This window comes from Panulirus ornatus, chromosome 43, assembly GCF_036320965.1.
Source record: "Panulirus ornatus isolate Po-2019 chromosome 43, ASM3632096v1, whole genome shotgun sequence".
NCBI lineage: Eukaryota > Metazoa > Arthropoda > Malacostraca > Decapoda > Palinuridae > Panulirus > Panulirus ornatus.
In genome coordinates, this window is record NC_092266.1 from 17,903,260 (window position 1) to 17,922,834 (window position 19,575).

The 19,575-nt window shown below is 39.7% G+C and overlaps 1 protein-coding gene across 1 annotated transcript in view; it reads left to right on the forward strand.

Annotated features, from left to right (window-relative positions):
- The window catches only part of LOC139762350 (phenoloxidase-activating factor 2-like), a 38,673-nt gene continuing 19,098 nt past the window's right edge, over positions 1-19,575 (forward strand). Inside the window, exons 1-2 of the mRNA XM_071687100.1 lie at positions 1-112; positions 287-496. Of these exons, the coding sequence (XP_071543201.1) occupies positions 416-496 (81 nt within the window). The 5' untranslated portion in view covers positions 1-112; positions 287-415. The remainder of the gene's footprint in view (positions 113-286; positions 497-19,575) is intronic.

Consider the following 19,575-nt stretch of genomic DNA (forward strand, 5'->3'; position numbering starts at 1 on the left):
ATTCCTGTGTCTCTCTGGTGGCGAGACTGCAAACTACACGTAAACAAGGATCACCAGCAATTAAGTTCGCCATTTACCATCCTGCCTGTATCCTTTTAACATCAGATTGTCGGTAAGTTATGAAAAGTTCATCTGTATGTTTACTGTGGAAATATGTTATCTGCAATACTGGGCATAATATTAATTGAGTCTCTAATAGGTTTCAGAGATATTTGTGCAAGTCATTTTTTTTATACTCGGTTAGAGCGCACCCACAGTTATTAACACGATATTTTTATCATTACAGCTGTGGCGGATTATGTATGTCTCACATTGCGCGGCCTACGGGCCTGCACATACTGTATGTGATTTGAGAATTATATAAGTGGATACTGTAAGCGAATCTCAAGCTTGAGACAAAACAGCTTCATTCATCATGGCGTCCCAAAAAGGAGCTATCCTACAGAAGAGCAGAAACGAGGAAGAAAAAGGGAAGAGAGAGTCTCTTCCAGGAGAAGGCATGTATTTTTTTCTCTTTTTAATTCCATCATTCCCATTAGGCTAGATCGCCAGCAATAGTGTTTTGTTTTGGAGGATAATTAAGATGAAAACTGCTAACCGCGTAGTTAAACGAGTGTACAAAGTAGCTAAGATAGCCCACGTTCTAAGGTTCTTTGCTGCTTGATAGATGGTAAAAAGGAAGAAATCCGAAAATTTAACAGCTGTGCAGTTAGACAATGAATTCGCTGGCTAATTCAGAGTTTAGTTTCACAGTCCCCACCTAGCTTCCTGTATGCATATTCAGAAAGTCCTCTAAAGTTGGCTGTTGAGTGAGTGAGTGGGATGTAAAACATGTATTTCGCTGTTGAGTGAGTGAGTGGGATGTAAAACATGTATTTCGAATTCAGTACTGTTTTTCCCTCTAAAACTAATCCGATTTCTTGCAGCTGCTTATCTGTACATACATGCTGTTGAATAATAGTTGCTACATACATCTGTTAAATAATAGTTGCTACAAGAGAATTTTAATGCTGATGAAATATAGTTTGTGAAATCAGGCTCGCTGGACTCGAAGCATGTTTTACTTCATTATTCCATTTTGTCCTCAGGCTCCCCGACCTCCATGTTCCTTTCATTTCTGACATCTATAGCCTCTTAGTCAGCCTCTTTTCACACATCCTCTCTATATCAAATAATTTCACCACACTGCTCAGCATACGGAAATATGCTCATGACAACAACATCCTCTCTATGACACTTCATATCATTTTAACGTTATTTTTCATACTTTTCCATTTAGTGCCCATTAGTTGCATCCATGCTGCTTTTTTGCCTTCTCTTTCCTTACACTCCTTAATGCACCTAGATACCTGGGCATACTCAACCGTACATACTATGGTTCACTTCAGCTCCTATGTTTCATGCATTTCATTTGCTGGCTTTTCCATTCTTAGGTGTCTAAAACATCCCACTCCCACCAGGTTTTCTCCAAGCAAATTCACACTCATCGAATTATTTCTCTCCCATGTAGAATCTCATTACCTTATTATTACTCGTGTCAATTCTCATCCTCCTCCTCTCACACACTTCAAACTCAGACACCACCTCCTGCAGCTTCTCACTTAAGTCTGCCACAATAACAATTTTATCTGCAAACAGCAAGTGATTCACCTTCCTGACCTCTTACTATCAACGTTCAAAGTATCTGTTGCTTTCTACAAAACCCTTACATTTACCACCCATACCACCCTACCCATAAACAGATCAAATAACGTGGTGATATTACACACCCATGATGCAAACCTACCATCACCTTAATCAGTTCACCATTTCTTCCAGTTCACTAACACTCCTTACCCTCATGATAAAGAAAATCCCTCACTCCATATAGCATCTTTCCTCCCACACAGTATATTGATATGAATTGTGCAACTTTTCACATATCTCAATCAACCCTATCATGCGCTTTCTTCATTTACATGAATGCAACATATAAACCCTTTTCTTTCTCGAAGCGTTTCTCACGCAAACTCCTCAAAACAAATACTTGGTTTGCGTGTCATTTACTGCCACTCCTGAAGCCACATTTTTCCTCTCCAGTTTAGTACTCTGTGCGTGCCACCACCCTCTTAGTCACCACTCACCCATACAACCTACCAATGGTAGTACACTCAACAAACTTTCAACCTCTGTAATTTGGACTTTCATTTTTGTCCCCTTTGTCTTAATTTGTACAGTAACAAAATAAAGACATTCTGCCAGCACTCAGGCAAAATACCTTGAGGCATTCATACACTGAAAGTTGCAACTAACCATTCAGCAATAATGAAAAGGAATTCAAATGACTTTGTTAAGAAATTCAATTTTAGTCCCATGCCCTCCAGCACTTTACCACACATCATATACAAGACTTTTACCACCTCTTCTCTTTTCACCAAACTGTTTGCCATGACTCGTTCCATGAACTTCCACATCTCAAACACCCTACATCTTCCACCCTGTCATCTAACATTCACCATTCCTCCAAGATACTCTCCATTTCCTCTTTGCCTCATCTTTGCCTGTTACCACTTCCTGATAAACTGCCTTCCGAAAGTGAATTACTTGTTAAGTTTGACCTAGTAATGGAACAACACTGATGAGTTAGAATGGGCAAATTTTATGCTTATTGCATTGGAAAACATCCAAAATGAGCTGATTGAAGCAATCACCAGCAGATTGTGTGAAATACTTTAAACACACAAAGGAATCTGGGTACTTTTTCACTCTTGGAGTGTGCACCAAATGTCAGCCATTAGGAACAGATGTGTGATAATAAAAGACTGTCATAATAGAAGATACCAGAAATTAAAAAGTATTTCTCGGGATTTCTGGAAATGCAAGAAACATCCTGTTACAGTTTAACAAACATTTTAGAGAATAGAGAACTATGTCTGTCTCATATTAAAATATTTCATGTTAATGCATGGTGTATATGCAACATAATTTCAGAGTTAGACACCTGCACCAAAATGAAATAATGATATTATTGGTATTTTTGAATTGTGGTTAGATATCAAAAACAGAGATATCTTCGCAGAATTTATAATTCCAGGACACACGTTATTTAAGTCTATTAACTATGTGGGTGTTGCAACAACACTGAAAATAACTTTTTGTTGACTAGAGGGTTCAGCTACAGCAACACCCATTTAGATTTTGCACTTGAGGTAGAAAAATGATGACTAGTAAGAAATGCCCATTTTTGTGTACTCACCTCCTTTCCCTTATTTGCACAACATGGGAAGCTCCATACTTGCAGTGTCCCATCTCTTTACACCATTATGCAACCCTTCAAACCCCAGCATTTACTTCATTCCATTCATCCATTTCCTGATATTGTATAAGCACTTTCATACATCACTTCAAACAAGTTCCCTTCTCTGACTCTTGCCATGGCCTTGTGGTTGCTTTGTCTTTGAAAGATGCTAAAAGATAGTGCAACCAAACGCCACAAGAAGAAATGATAAAAAAGATGTCGAATGTCAGACAAGTGTCAGAGTAATGGATGAATGGAACAGATTCATCCATCTGATATTAGAAGTGCTGACAGCATATGAAAGTTTAAAAAGTTGCTCAAGAAAATGTTTTCTATGAGTTAAGGCATTATAAAATTAGATCCTTCTCATACAGCAGAGATAGGGAAAACAGGCAACTGTCAACAAACATAGACACACACAAAAAAATATCAAACTAACATCAGAATGACAGTACCAGTGCACAGTCTCATTCCTCATGTAATTCATATTTATCCAGTTTCCAATGTTATTTATGTCCAGTATGTAATGTGAGGCATGGACGTCCACTCTTACAAAATTGCTCCACAAATTTCAAAAATATGTACTTGCTATGTTAATTCTTGGTGAGCTCAGTTTCTCTTTGAAAGAACATGATTTTAAGACTATGAACATAGAGGAATATGCTCATTTAATTAGAGTGAGCAGTTGGAGAACATTGAGAACATGTGAGAAATGGAAAAAGAAAAATGAATATAATAAGAGCAGATTATGAATACATACATATGTTGGTTAACATTGTAGGGTAAACCATAATTGACTGAAGAATATATGGAAGTGAGGATTGGTACAGAATTATCATTGATAAAGTCACAGAAGTTAGTCTAAAGGTAATAAATTGGTGTTATATCAAATGGAACTGATTGTGATGCCATGACTGAAATCTGCTTTATCAGGAAGTGGTCAAGTAAATGCTTAATGACAAATAAACTACAAATACAATTTATAATCATAAGAAAATAACAGTTTGAAAAATGCACCTGTGACAAATATGAAAAAAAGTGTAACATACTTGAAAGGATAAAGCAAACATTATCCAGTATCACAAAGCTATAGGCATTGTGTCATGATCTGTGACCATCCTCCACCTCATACATCACTGCCAAGATAACTATTAGGGCCTACCCATTTATAGATTATATAAAAGTAGTCAGATATAGATATGGTAACACTCTTAATTTTGTAAAATCATTGTAAATGTAATATAGATACATTCTGTATTCTAAACATATTTCATGATAGAAAAGTTTTGTTGAATCTTGATTTAGTATTGTATTTCCATTCTCCCTTGACTCTCATAAAACATCTCCAGGACTGTACCTGGACTCTGAAGGTATTATAAGCTGCTGTCTTTGAAAAAGTAAGGTCATCTTTCCAAGTTGCATTTGCTCTCCCCCTGTTGTATTTGTTTTTTCATCATTTTCAGTATTTTTGCTAATGTTTATTGTAACTATTACAACTATTGAAGATCTAAAACAGCACAAAAACAGTGAAAAGTCATTTAATCATAACAAGGTCACATTACTAATGATATTTGACATTCATAGTGCCTCATCTCTTGAACATTCTATACCATCATACAACTTAAACTTCTGTATGCTAACATTAACCCTGTCCTTTGTCATATTCCAGTTATCCATCACTTGTACTATAAAAGCACTTCTTGACATCTTTTTTTATGTATTTTTTTATGATAAGTTTCCTGTTTGATTTTCTTTGGTTTTTCTATCCATTTATATCTTGAGGAACTGTTCATTTCCCATATTATCAGTTTGTTTAGAGTAACTTAAGGCCTCTAGCCTTCCCTTTAATTAAGCTCCTTTAAATTTGGTACTATCTCCTTTGCCATCCTCTCGGCATTCTTTATTGGCTCTGATTTTTAGCTGGTGACCAAACTTGAGAAGCTTAGTCAAGTTTTGGCCACATGTAGGATATGAACAGCTTGTTAGTTTCCTTATCCATATACTTGAAAAGTATTGTAATATTTTTGAAAAGATAGTTTATCTAAATGTTCTCTTGATGTGGTACTCTGGTGACAAATTAGGGACGTTGTCAACCCCCCCTCTTCTCCTCCTCCACAGAATCCTAAGGCTTATTTTCTGATAGAGAATAATCATATTGAAGCCTTCTTTCACTTCATCCCATGCTTATTACATCCATTTGCTCGCATTGAATTTTATCAACTATGTATCAGACCAGTTTTGGAGTATGTGTAGGTCCCCATGTAAGTTGATGCAGTCCTCTCTGCATTTTAGTTCCCTGATAACCTTTGCATCATCTGCAAAGATATTTAGGTAGGAGTCTGTAGCTTCAGGCAAATCACATAGATAAAGAAGAGTAATGGTCCAAAAGCAGAACCCTGTTGCATTCCATTGGTCACCTTGACCCATTTGGAGAAAGCTCCCCTGAGATGAGTCTTTTGTTCCCCCTTGAGTCCTTTGTTCCCTTCCATTGAAGGAGTATCCTCCTTATTCTTGTTAGGTAATCCACCTCTCTTAATAGGCCTCCCATTTATTACAGTGTTAAATGCTTTCTGGCAGTCAAGACACAAAATATCCACCCAGCCTTTCCTTTTGTCCAAGGCTGAAGTCCAGCCTCATAGAAATGTAAGATGGTTGTTACACATGACCTTTTCATGAAACTGCTGTCTCTCACCTTTGTAATTTCTCCTAAATTTCTTGTGTAGAGAGTCACCCATATGTTTTCTAATTATCTGTTAGAAAGTCACCAATATGTTTCCTAATTATATTTTCTAGAACCTTACAGACCACAGTTGTCAGTAAGACTGGTCCTGTTCACTGTCTTATTATGAATAGGTATGATTTTCATTTTTTCCATTTCTTTAGCACCCTGCCTCCCTCTTATGACACACTGAACAGTATTTCAAGAAGTTTATCTCTCATATCTGCTTACATTTTCAGCACATATGGTGAAGTTTCATGGGGACTGTGAGCCTTGCTTGCGTTGAGACCTTTTAGTGTTCTATAAATGTCTTTTTTAGATACCTCACTGTTATCTGAAACCTCCTCCCCATTCCATCTCTGATATTGGAGCTGTAATGTCTTCCACTGTGAAAGCATGTTTGAATTTGTCATGCAGTTCCTCACAGATCCTAATGTTCTCAACAGTTCTTCCCTCTGAATCCCTTAACTTTATTAAGCTTCCCTTTGACTGACAATTGACTCCTGATGAACATATGAAAAAGTTTTGAATTTTCTCCTGCCTTCTCCACAATATTCTTTTCACAGTTTCTTTATTCTTCCTTTCTTACGATGGTGTAGTCATTCCTTGCTCTCTTATACTCTGCAAATGTAGGATAGCTGGAGTGCCTTCTTTATCTTTGCCACTTCACATTTTGAAGCTCCTTTGCTTTTTGATATCTTTTACTTAATTCTTTCCTCTTCCATAATTTTTCCCATGTATTTAAGACTAGAGGTACCCATGTTCCTGCTCCTTCATTGTAAATTTCTTAGAACCTTTCACCACATTAGACCCTTGGTTCTAGGCTGCTGAACTCCATTTCCCAATCTGTGTTACCATAGAGATGGTTGAGATTGAGGTTTTGTTTCTAGTCCTACCTGTGCTATTTAAATATCCTCATGTATCACATAGTCAAACTTATATGGGAGGGTATTGATTGAGAGGGTGAAGGCATGTACAGAGCATCAAATTGGGGAAGAGCAGTGTGGTTTCGGAAGTGGTAGAGGATGTGTGGATCAGGTGTTTGCTTTGAAGAATGTATGTGAGAAATACTTAGAAAAGCAAATGGATTTGTATGTAGCATTTATGGATCTGGAGAAGGCATATGATAGAGTTGATAGAGATGCTCTGTGGAAGGTATTAAGAATATATGGTGTGGGAGGCAAGTTGTTAGAAGCAGTGAAAAGTTTTTATCGAGGATGTAAGGCATGTGTACGTGTAGGAAGAGAGGAAAGTGATTGGTTCTCAGTGAATGTTGGTTTGCGGCAGGGGTAAGTGATGTCTCCATGATTGTTTAATTTGTTTATGGATGGGGTTGTTAGGGAGGTGAATGCAAGAGTGTTGGAGAGAAGGGCTAGTATGCAGTCCGTTGTGGATGAGAGGGCTTGGGAAGTGAGTCTGTTGTTCGCTGATGATACAGCGCTGGTGGCTGATTTGTGTGAGAAACTGCAGAAGTTGGTGACTGAGTTTGGTAAAGTGTGTGAAAGAAGAAAGCTGAGAGTAAATGTGAATAAGAGCAAGGTTATTAGGTACAGCACGGTTGAGGGACAAGTCAATTGGGAGGTAAGTTTGAATGGAGAAAAACTGGAGGAAGTGAAGTGTTTTAGATATCTGGGAGTGGATTTGGCAGCGGATGGAACCATGGAAGCGGAAGTGAGTTACAGGGTGGGGGAGGGGGCGAAAGTTCTGGGAGTGTTGAAAAATATGTGGAAGGCAAGAACATTATCTCGGAAAGCAAAAATGGGTATGTTTGAAGGAATAGTGGTTCCAACAAAGTTACATAGTTGCGAAGCGTGGGCTATAGATGGGGTTGTTCGGAGGAGGGTGGATGTGTTGGAAATGAGATGTTTGAGGACAATATGTGGTGTGAGGTGGTTTGGTTGAGTAAGTAATGAAAGGGTAAGAGAGATGTGTTGGTAATGAAAAGAGTGTGGTTGAGAGAGCAGAAGAGGGTGTTTTGAAATGGTTTGGTCACATGGAGAGAATGAGTGAGGAAAGATTGACAAAGAGGATATATGTGTCAGAGGTGAAGGGAATGAGGATAAGTGGGAGACCAAATTGGAGGTGGAAAGATGGAGTGAAAAAGATTTTGAGCGATCTGGGCCTGAACATGCAGGAGGGTGAAAGGCGTGCAAGGAATAGAGTGAATTGGAACGATGTGGTACGCCAGGGTTGACGTGCTGTCAGTGGATTGAACCAGGGCATGTGAAGCGTCTGGGGTAAACCATGGAAAGTTTTGTAGGGCGTGGATGTTGAAAGGGAGCTGTGGTTTCGGTGCATTGTACATGACAGCTAGAGGCAGTGTGAACGAATGGGGCCTTTATTGTCTTTTCCTAGTGCTACCTCACACGCATGCTGGGGGAGGGGGGCGTCATTTCATGTGTGGCGGGGTGGCGACAGGAATGAATAAAGGCAGCAAGTATGAATTGTGTACATGTTTATATATGTATATGTCTGTGTATGTATATATATATGTATGCGTTGAGGTGTATAGGTATGTATATGTGCGTGTGTGGACATTTATATTTATACATGTGTGTGCGGGTGGGTTAGGCCATTCTTTCGTCTGTTTCCTTGCACTACCTCGCTAATGTGGGAGACAGCGACAAAGTATAATAATAAAATGAATAATGATAATAATGAGAGAGAGAGAGAGAGAGAGAGAGAGAGAGAGAGAGAGAGAGAGAGAGAGAGAGAGAGAGAGAGAGATACTAGCAAAACAAGCAAAACTGGGCAAAACAGTTGAGATTGTATCTTTATTGAGCTTTGTTTCCACAACTCCAACAGTGTCAAGTTCACTTATGTAGGATTCTTGAATTTCAACACTTTACCAATTCCCCATAATCCTTCAACATTTGACTGCTTACTTTCAGTCTGACGTTATCTTCAAACACTCCTGCCCTCTCTGCAGTGCTGGCGGGACAGTCCCATTCTCTTGTGTCATGTGTCTCAAGTATTTTTTGTCTTGTGACTGTACATCTTTGCTTTTCCTTCTCTCAGTATTTATCATAATTGATGAATACCCCACTGAATTCCACCATGTCTTTAAGTTAATTACCTTTCCTTATACCTCCTAACTGTATGACTCCCAATTAAGTCAACTGTAACCATATCTGGTTGACCCCCCACGTTTTCATTTTAATGACCAGTTCTCCTTTCTTGCATCACCAAAATTGCCTCCAGTAATCTTTTGATAAGCATTTCTTCTTTCCCTATCTTCCTTATCTGGTGTATGATCTTTCAGACCAAAAATAATCTGATTTATATCTATTGACCTCCAGCTTTATGAAACTTTAATTTTGATGCCACCCGCTTTTCTGTTTGATTCTTCAGTTTTTTTTTTTTTTTTTCACCCTGTGTCTCTGACTTGTTTAGAAGTGGTGACCAAACTTGAGAACTATATTCTAGTTTCAGCCTAAGTTATGTAGGATATGAACAAAATGCTAGATATTTCCTTAGTCATCTACTTAAAAGCTGTGGTCATATTTGCCAATAGACAGTTTGTCTCCTTATCTGTTCATCTCATGTGGGACTCTGGTGACAGATTAGGATGATGTCAGCTCCCAAAACCTTAGTTTCTCACACAGAATTCTAGAGCTTATCTCCAGCTGGATGATGTTCATCATGAGGCCTTCTTTCACTGTCCCATTTATCATTCCCACTTTGGAGTCTGTTTAGGTGCCTTTGTTAGTTGATGCATTTGCCCTTGTTTTTCACTTTGCTCATGACCTTTGCATCATTTGCAAACATATTCGAGTAGGGGTTCGGGTTCCCCCCGTTCACTTATTCCTGCCTGGCGATCCATCTGAATCAGCTTCCCTGGCAGTAGTGTCACATACTTTCTGGCAGTCATTTTCACCAAAAGCGGGTAGTGTAAATGATACTAGTTGCAGTGAGTAGCCTGAACGATACACTCACTTGTCCCAGTAAGTAGCATGAAGGATGCATTTACTTTGTGCAGCGAGTAGCCTGAATGATACATTCACTTGTAGTGAGTAGCCTGAATGATAAATTCTTTTGTTGCAGCTGGTGGTCTGATTGGTACATTCACTTGTAGTGAGTAGCCTGAATGATAAATTCTTTTGTTGCAGCTGGTGGTCTGATTGGTACATTCACTTGTAGTGAGTAGCCTGAATGATACGTTCACTTGTAAATGAGTAGCCTCAATTATACATTCACTTTATGTGGCGAGTACCCTGAATTGATGTGGCGAATAGCGCGAAGATAGCTTCATTTGTTGCAGCGGGTAGCATGAATGTTACGCTGTTGCTGCAAGTAGCGTGAATGATATTCATTTGTTGCCGTAAGAATTCCAAGTGGTAAGGGTATTTGTTGGTGCTGACACCTTACGCGGCAGTTTCACTTAGAGTGATTAAGTAGCCAAGAAATTAACACTGTTCTTTGAAAACAGTTTGGAGTATTTGTTTTTACGGTAAAGCACCCGTTTACCGTAGTCTTGATATTATTATGTTGATTGCAGTCTATATTTTCATATACCGTTGTTAGTAAATGCGGGTATAGAGACATGAAACGAACATTCTCCAAATAAGCAATTATTTGATTTGTAGATGTAAGCGTTGCTTGTAAAATTTAGTTATGTTTATACGTTGGCCGTTAGTAGCTTTTGTCAGTATGTACACTTCATCAGCGTGTGGATGTTGTTTTTTGCAGTGCTGATGTTATTTGGATCTAAACTGATCTTGTGTTTTTATTATACGAACATGATTTAGTGAGACCTTGTTGAGCGACTAATGCACTACCACTCAAAGTCTAATAATAATAATGATAATAATAATAATAATAATAATAATAGTAATAATAATAATAATAATAATAATAATAATAGCTTCACTGTTCATATAAAATGAAACTTTTGTTGTTCCCATACCATGGTGAAGAAACACCGTCCTTAGAAAATCTTTAATGGATTACAAACTACAAAGTATTTAAAAACACTTTAAGCCTAGCTTGACTCATGGCCAACTTTGTTATATTTGATGGCTGCCTTGTACTTTTCATTCACTTCACAATCTTGGAGTGACCTTTTGTAGTGGCTGTTCTCGCCGTACAAAAAGAAATAATAACATTGAAAATAATGGGTCAAGACAATTTGATATATTTGTCAATTAGTAGATTGAACCATGGCATTGAGGCTGATACCGAAAATGCTCGCATGTCAGTTGAGGGCACGGATGCACTGGGCACGGAAGAATAACCCAGGAGCATATATCCATATTTTTCATCTCCATTATCACGAACGTAACAGGACATTGATCTATCTGAAGTGTTGCTGAACCAAAGAACACACGAAATGTGTCATTGCCCTAGGGAAGCCATATCAATATATGCCTCAGCGACATGGTTGTCGTGATAGTTCGTCACAGTGTGAGGAATCCAGGCTTTTCTTTTTACCGTCACTACCAGGCAATTTGGTACTCCATCCTGTAGTTATGTAGTGTACAACTGATTCCACGGTTACACACGAATCTTAGTTTTCACTTTGCCAGGCACTCTGTGAATGAGACCGACTCTTCTGAATAAAAGTCGCATATCATAACCGAGATCATGGCGTCATAGACGAAGTTCATGGTGGTATTAACGACTTACAGCAAGTCTAACTATTAAAACAAAAATGTCGGGGAAACCGTGCTGCTTAGGAGAAACCACTTATGACTTCACCCTAGCAAGAAAACTTTAACATTCAACACAACTTTTTGTTAGTACGACCCACTAAGAAACTTGCCTCTCAAGATTTAAGCAGACTTGTAGTGCATTATGCATCATATTTGATTACAGTTGCTCATGGGGCAGAGTCGAAAGCATGCCCTTATTCGAGGTGGACTATCCTCAAGTCCTAGGTTGTCTACTGCTCTAAGGCCACCATACCCTGTGAGGCAAGTCAGGGGCATCGTGAAATCTTTGAAGAAAACCTCACTAGGGCATTACTTGTGTCACTTTACCTTGTCAGGAAGACTGGGTTTGGTGGCACCTTATCCAACCCACCACTGTAATACATTGCTTAACATGATGAAGGTTGCATAAAACGTTCCTCAATGTATAAAGGTGAAAGTTCCACGTAAGCTGTTAACTCGCATTGTATCCATCTGTTTAACCCAAGGCAAAATTCTTGAAATAGTCTGTTGCTAGCGCTCGTAATATCTGGAGGTGTGTCTGCACTACGTAATTTCACTGGTTGCATATTATTATCATAAAGCATTAAGGCTGACAAATTTTTTCACAGTCCTTCTGAGCCATTTCATAACTGTGATCATAACGCGTGTTTAGACCTGAATAAGTATTTGCAAGAAGCCAAAGAAGTGGTTTTACATGTATTGTAATATCAGGTATACTGTGAAATGATGATAATTGATCTTAGCAGCGTTGCTTTACGTATCTCTGATTGCCTTTGGAGAACCTTAGGGTGCACCTACTCACGTTTCCTTTTGTATATGACTATATAGCTAGTTCTAGTCAACAGTCTTCCAGTCATTATGTTGACATTAATATTTGCGATTCTGTCCCTAGTCTTGAACATGTAATTATTTGTATTTTTTAGATGAACTGTTTTTGTTTTCACGTAACATTTTACATATTCATGAGAAGGCCTTTTAATGTGGGGTGTATTTATTTGTGTGAATGTGTGTGTCTTTTTGACAAGCCTATCAGTGTATTTTGGATATCTCTAATTTTTGTTTTTGTGTAATTGCGTATTACAATCTGTGTTTGTACAGTACGGGAAGGCAGGTCGTCACATTTTCCCACCTACGACACAAGATTTGAAACGTATGCTGCCAGCATTTGCAGTATCATTAGATTTATGTCATTCATCCACTAGTGTAAAAGTACTTCTGTATGTCCTTCATAAGATGTTCCTTGTTTATTTTCATGTTATGGCTTCTGGTTGTCCTATCTTTGTATCTTTCGAAGAACACCGTTGGTTTAAAAACTTGCAGGTTGCGATCGCATCTCTCTCGCTACTTAGTTTCCTATGCCTTTCAAATACTGATTGGCTCTACTGTCGCCTGTTCCTGCCCCTTAGTTGATCCTGTAGCTTTTTATGGAACCACGTATCTGAGTTTGTTTGTTTTTACCTTTGTTTTTACAGTTAAAGGTACCAATGTTAGTAGTACCCCGTTCTGGATTTCACAGAACCATCCTTAACTGTGATCTGGCTACTGATCTTCATTTGCCATTTCATGTTTGTTTTTTTCTTTTTATATTATCGTGTGTTTGAGTTAGGTTTACCTTCAGATGTTTTTATGTCCATAAGAATAACATGATAACTTTTTCCGAACGGTGTATCTTATCTAATATCTCAATTTCCATGTTATTATGTTGAAAGACAAGGTAAAGTAATGGAGATGTATCAGTCCCTTTAATTTAAGTCTACTCTTACTAATACATGAAATTTTCCTTTATACGCTCCAAGAACTTGTCTCCATGGCTCTCAATGTCCACCAGAATCTAAACTCTGTCTTTCTCTTCATTATTGATATCTTCCATTTTTAGAGCTTTTATCATTTATGGGGAGTGCTTGCGCCAGTTTCATGTGCACTTCTGATCCTTCATTGTCATCTCCATATTTGTTCTGATTAAGATTCTTTAGAGGATCATGAATTATCATCAGCTGTATGCAATTCTGTCTTTGAATGTTTTTCTCCAGTTTGTGCTAAAATGAAATACTGTCCTTTTTTAAGAAGGCCAGTCATCTCCGTAGTTCTTTTATTTTCTCCTGTTATGTATTTCTTCGGACACATTAAGTAAGATCTCTTCTCTTTAATAAGTATTGTCTGTGTTCCAATAATATCAAGTTTGTTGTTTTTCCCTTATACGGGACTTGAACTCTCGCTATTTTCTATTTATTACCATTACTTCCGCATCTGTGCATATTATTTTCATTATAACATTCGATTGGTTTAACATTCTTGACTTCCTTGAGGTTGTAGCGGGGTTACCCTGCTCTATAGTCTTTTGACGATGTCCATTTTTGCCGTTTGACTTTATTCCATACCTTTTCCTCGTTCTCCGCTCGGATGAATGTCCTCAACGTTTTTACTTTCTTCCAAGTTTCTTATCCTACCTCCTACTCTAAAAACTCAAAACTGAAGGTAATCATTCCTGGGCTTCCCCTTATGTCATTATATCTTCTTTGTTCCTCTTATCTCAGGAATTGCACCAGGCATATCATTAGTATCTAGGAGTCTTTTGATCAGAATTGGCTCCATCTCCACCCTTTTCTGTTTAGCGAGAATATGGTTTTCTTCCTCTTGAGATATTAGCAATTACTTGAATCTGCCGCTCACATTACCAGTGTTCTTATTGTAGATGCTCCCCACTAGTCTGTTAGGTCCTCCATGTCTTGATTTTTCTCAAGATTATTCATCTTGAATACGCTACACCTTTTTAAACCTTCCGTGGAACAGTGCGCATACTTCCCTCATTGTTCCATCTTTAATAGTATATATATATATATATATATATATATATATATATATATATATATATACCTCGCAAACGCGGGAGATAGCGACAAAGCAAAATATATATATATATATATATATATATATATATATACTATTTGCAGCTTAACTTTATCTATTAGCTCCTCTGTGTCATTATATTTTTCTTTTTACGTTGAAGGCCGAGCCTTAATTGAACTATGAAGAAAATGAAAGGGGGAAAAGGATAGACATAGGACAGTATTTACGAATTTTTGAGGAAGTGAAAAAGCCTGTCTTTTAAAAAGTGCCAAGTCATAGTTATTGGGGAAGACTAAACAGATTAGAGTTTCAAAGCTTCGAGGTGTAAGGGAAGAAACAGTTATCAAGACGACCCATCATGGAGTTGCCAACGACCACACAGTAATCATGTGACGCAGGAGCTTGCCGAGTACTGGAGTATTGCATGATCAAGTTTTTGGTGGTAGCACACAAGCAGCCAGCTTTCGGGAGCAAAAAAACAAAATATTACGTATAAAAGAGGGAATATGAGCAAACATTGCGCCAGGCCGTGGGCAAGTTTTGAAGTTGGCTTGGTAGAGTTAATAAGTCGGGCCGCTTTCACTCAGATCTGTCTAGTAAGGTTGCAGAGCTGAAACCACCCCAGATGTGAGAGCAGTACCCCATACAGTGACGGAACAATCCCTTGTGTATATGGAGCAAAAATTTGGAAGAAAAGAAATTTTGACATCTAAACAGGACTCCCAGGACAGACTTAGCTATATTCGTAATGTGGTGTTTCCAAGGTACCGTAGATGTTACAGTACTGCTATATTCATTAAGTTGAAAGATGGAATTACGGAACCGTCGAAGGAGACAGGAAAGTTGTGAATTATTTTTGATAGAGAGATGGGTGTTAGAGGCGTTAAACTTCACCAGGTTTCGTCTAACCCGAGTCTGAGTTTATCGAGGAAGTTGTGGCGAGACGAGATGCAGATCCGGTGAGAGAAGTAGTAGCAAGATTGAAGGATGTGTGCATTTGGTTATTTGTAGAAGAAAGGAATTCGTTTGCGGAAAGGAGAAGAAGTGTAGGAGACGGGTCAGTATCTTGGGACACCACTGTTGATGGAGAAAGGGCGAGAGAGAGAGAGAGGTTAATTTGTCAACTGCCACGGAGGGAGATCAACGGAAAGGAAGCTGGATATGAGGGAGGGAAGCCAAGAGAGAGGCGCTTAGAGATGAGACTTCGATGCCACACCCAGTCAAAAGCTTTGGATATGTCAAGGGCAACTAGATCGTATACTCCAGAGTCTTCCTGGGATGATGACCAGACATTAGTAAGTTAAGAAGGAATATCACCAATGGATCTCGCGTGACGCAAGCCATACTTGGTGACCTGAGAGGAAACTGTAAAATTCATGATTTCTAAAGATGTGGGAGTCGAGAAGGGGTTCAGAAACTTTGGAAATGGTAGGTTTCAAAGTATCAGGAAGATAGAGGGGTTAGAACGGTCATCCTTCGTAGGGATGGGATGTACCAACGCCTGCTTCCAAGGAGAAGGAAACGTTTTGGTTCGTAAACGAACGGAAGAGACGAGCAAGGACAGGTGCAAGTTCAGAGGAACACTATATCAGTACACGGGGATGAGTGCTATCAGGACCATATGCCTTGCTTGTGTCCAGAAAGAGAATTTGTTTTTCGGACAGTTCTTGAAGAGGTTACGGGAAGGTGCATAGGATTAGTAAGAGGAGCATCAGGGAGTGATGGAACGTTAGAATCATACAAGGTGGAGTTGGAGGAGAAGCGGGAGCTAGAGTTGCTTTGTCTATAGGAAGAGTGAAGGAAAGGTACAGCGATATAAGTTGTTAGCGATGCCCTTATAGATCAGAAAGATTCATCATTGGATGAAGAAGAGAGGTTGTCGCACTTTTGACAAAGGAACGCTTTGCCTTCCGGATAACGTGCTTGCAATGATTACGTGTAGTGATAAACAAATGCTGATTTGGAGTCAAAGGCAGGGGAGTTCCTCTAAGCCTAAGATGCCCCATCCCTTGCCTGAATGGCCTCAGAACAGGAACGGTTGAATCATGGAAGAAGTGTTGAAGGCATAGGGGATAGATGCTTCTATTCCCTCAACAACAATAACCACCTTTGTTATGCGTTTGGCAGAAACAGAGGCATCACCATATAAGAGAGAGTGTCCCCAATTTTTGTAAGTTATTCCAGTCAGCTTTGTGGAGGTGCCAATATTTACGTTTAGGAGGGGCTGCTGGAGAGGGAGGTGCCGTTAGAACAGATACATTTATGAGTGCGTGTTTGGGTGAACCAGTTAGAGGCGAGATGGTGCCGCTACAGCGTGAAATGTTAGAGGTGAAAAACAGATCCAGAATAGTAGAAGAATGATCGCAGCGGACAGGAATATGACGGGTGAGGTGGGTGATGATTTGCTCTGCATCATGGAGAACGTGAGGGGCTTCAGTCTCACCGCTATCCGCATGGGAGGAAGTCAAGCATTCCTCATTGTGAAAGTTGAAATTCCCTTGGTAGAAGATCTCACTGTGAGGGTGAGGGGATGTCATGGCCTCATGGCAAGAGTTTAGGTAGTCGAAGAAAGATGTTATAGATATGTAGGAGGAGAGCAGCGTTAAGCGTGACAAAGGAAACCTGATGTAGTTGGGGGACAGACTTTGAGCCAGGTAAGATTTAAGGGCCCACATGCAGCAGACTCCGGCGTTGTGGTCCAGGTCCAGCATGGCGGCAGCATACACATCCAGTTCAGGTGAGCGAGCGAGCGAGCGTCGCCCGGCCTGTCGGGTTGGGTTATGACATCAGCGTTAATATTAAGCTCAAGGTCGATATGGACCTGACTTCTATTTCTTTCTTGGAAAAACACATCTCTTCTTATGACTCGGGATTCCAGGTAGAACTGGTTAGTTCCGGGGTTGGTGTCGTCTTACCCGTGTTGATAACTCGTGAAATGATATTTTGACAGGAAGCTGCAGTGCATCATGCGTCACCCGGATGGCGTTCCATTCGCACGTGTGGGCAGGACAGCCAGGGCAGTGACAACTTGCGGGCAGGACAGCCAGGGCAGTGGCAACGTGATGGTAGGACAGCCAGGGCAGTGGCAACGTGTGGGCTTGACAGCCAGGGCATTGGCAACGTGTGGGCATGACAGCCAGGGCAGTGGCAACGTGATGGTAGGACAGCCAGGGCAGTGGCAACGTGTGGGCTTGACAGCCAGGGCATTGGCAACGTGTGGGTAGGACAGCCAGGGCAGTGGCAACGTGTGAGTAGGACAGCCAGGGCAGTGGCAACGTGTGAGTAGGACAGCCAGGGCAGTGGCAACGTGTGGGCAGGACAGACAGGGCAGTGACAACGTGTGGGTAGGACAGCTAGGGCAGTGGCAAGACTGGAAAGGTCACAAGAATTTATATGTAGAAAATCAAAGCTTCCAAGTGTGTGTGTATATATATATATATATATATATATATATATATATATATATATATATATATATATATATATATATCATTACCTTTTTGTACATAAGGAGGGAGCTTTAGTATTTTGGTGTTTATATCTTGTATTCTGATATATGTGTGGTACAGTAGATCCATGGATTGCCCAGTGTGACCGTATCTGCTTTCAATACTTTCTCGTTTCCTTCGTCCACTGCTCAGACTCCAGTCCTTCCTGTCTCCTGCTGAGCTTCATGTTTGCTCCCGGGGTTTCGTGTCTGTGTACCAGATAGAAGTTATGGATGTGTTGACATCCTCATTATGATGACCCATCTTAGTTTGCATCCCGCAGCTGCTTGCACCTCCCTGTCTTCATGTGTTATGTGTGTCACTCCGATTTCTCTGTTTTCCTTGACGTTTTCTCACTTTCTGTTCAACTCTGAATTTTATTGCTGCTTCCTTGGCCTATCTGTATGTGTGAACGTGTATGTGTGTGTGTGTGTGTGTGTCTTCGTCTGGTCATGTATTAACTGTGACCTTGAGCGTACAGGTTTGACTGCTTTTGCCAGTATTCAGCGACTGTGCTTGTATCCATGCACGTGTGTTTGTGTGTATGTTATCATGTCCATGCATTTTCTTTTTGAATACATTAGTTGCGATTTCAGGTTTGGATTTATATTCGTGCCTTTACAGGTGTGTGTGGTGTGTGCGTGCGTGTGTGTGTGTGAAACCCTATTTGTAGTGTGCAAGGAGGGAGTTTTACACTTCTTGGGCCCCATCTCTACTCTTTTTTTTTTTTTTTTTTTTTTGCCATCATACAACTTTGATTAAATGTATGCTGTCAGCAGACCGTCTTCAGTCATTGTTTCATTCATCCACCACTCTTATACCGTAAGATTACTTCTTTACATCTTTGTTGACAAGGCTCTTTCCTAATTTCATGTTATGTCCTGTGGTCGTTCTGTCCCTACGTCTCGTCAGTAACTTTCTCCATTGTGTACCTCGTCGAGCTGTTTCAAAACGGGAAAGGTGTTGGTGAGGTCAACCCTCACACTTCTCTCGTCCAGTGTGAGCAGATTTAAATAAGCCTCTCTAGCCTTTCCCTGTGATGACTTAGCTCTCTTAATTCTGGTCCCATATTTAGTATCCTCCTTTGGGCCGTCTCTATTAACTCTGCTTCTTTAAGTGGATGTGCAATTTTGTTTTTTCGACTTGTATGTGCTTAGGGGTTGGGAACGTTTGGGGGTCATTGTGCTAAACTCACTGAAACCATCCCCTTCCCTGTGCCCCTTGTCGTAGTGTTTCGAGAGCTTTTCCCGTACCTGACGTGGAATATTGAAGTATTACTGGAATCCCTTTTGGAAACTATGAATGTCGCTTATATCTTCGCCATTTTTAGTTTTCTTGATCTGATGCTATGTATTTTTTTTTTTTTTTTTGAAGTGAAAAATGCATTACAATAACTTGAGGTAGTTTTTTTTCTATAGTTTTTTTTGGTTATTGTCTGTACAAATAGCCGTTAGTAGGGATTTCTTCAAAAGTTTTAAGTATAATGTTACTCCGAGGCAAGCAAGCGGCAAGCGCTGATCGAGTATGGATGTCGAAAAAGTTGAGATATATTGATATGAAGTTGCGATTTGAATCGGCAAGTATAAGTTGTTT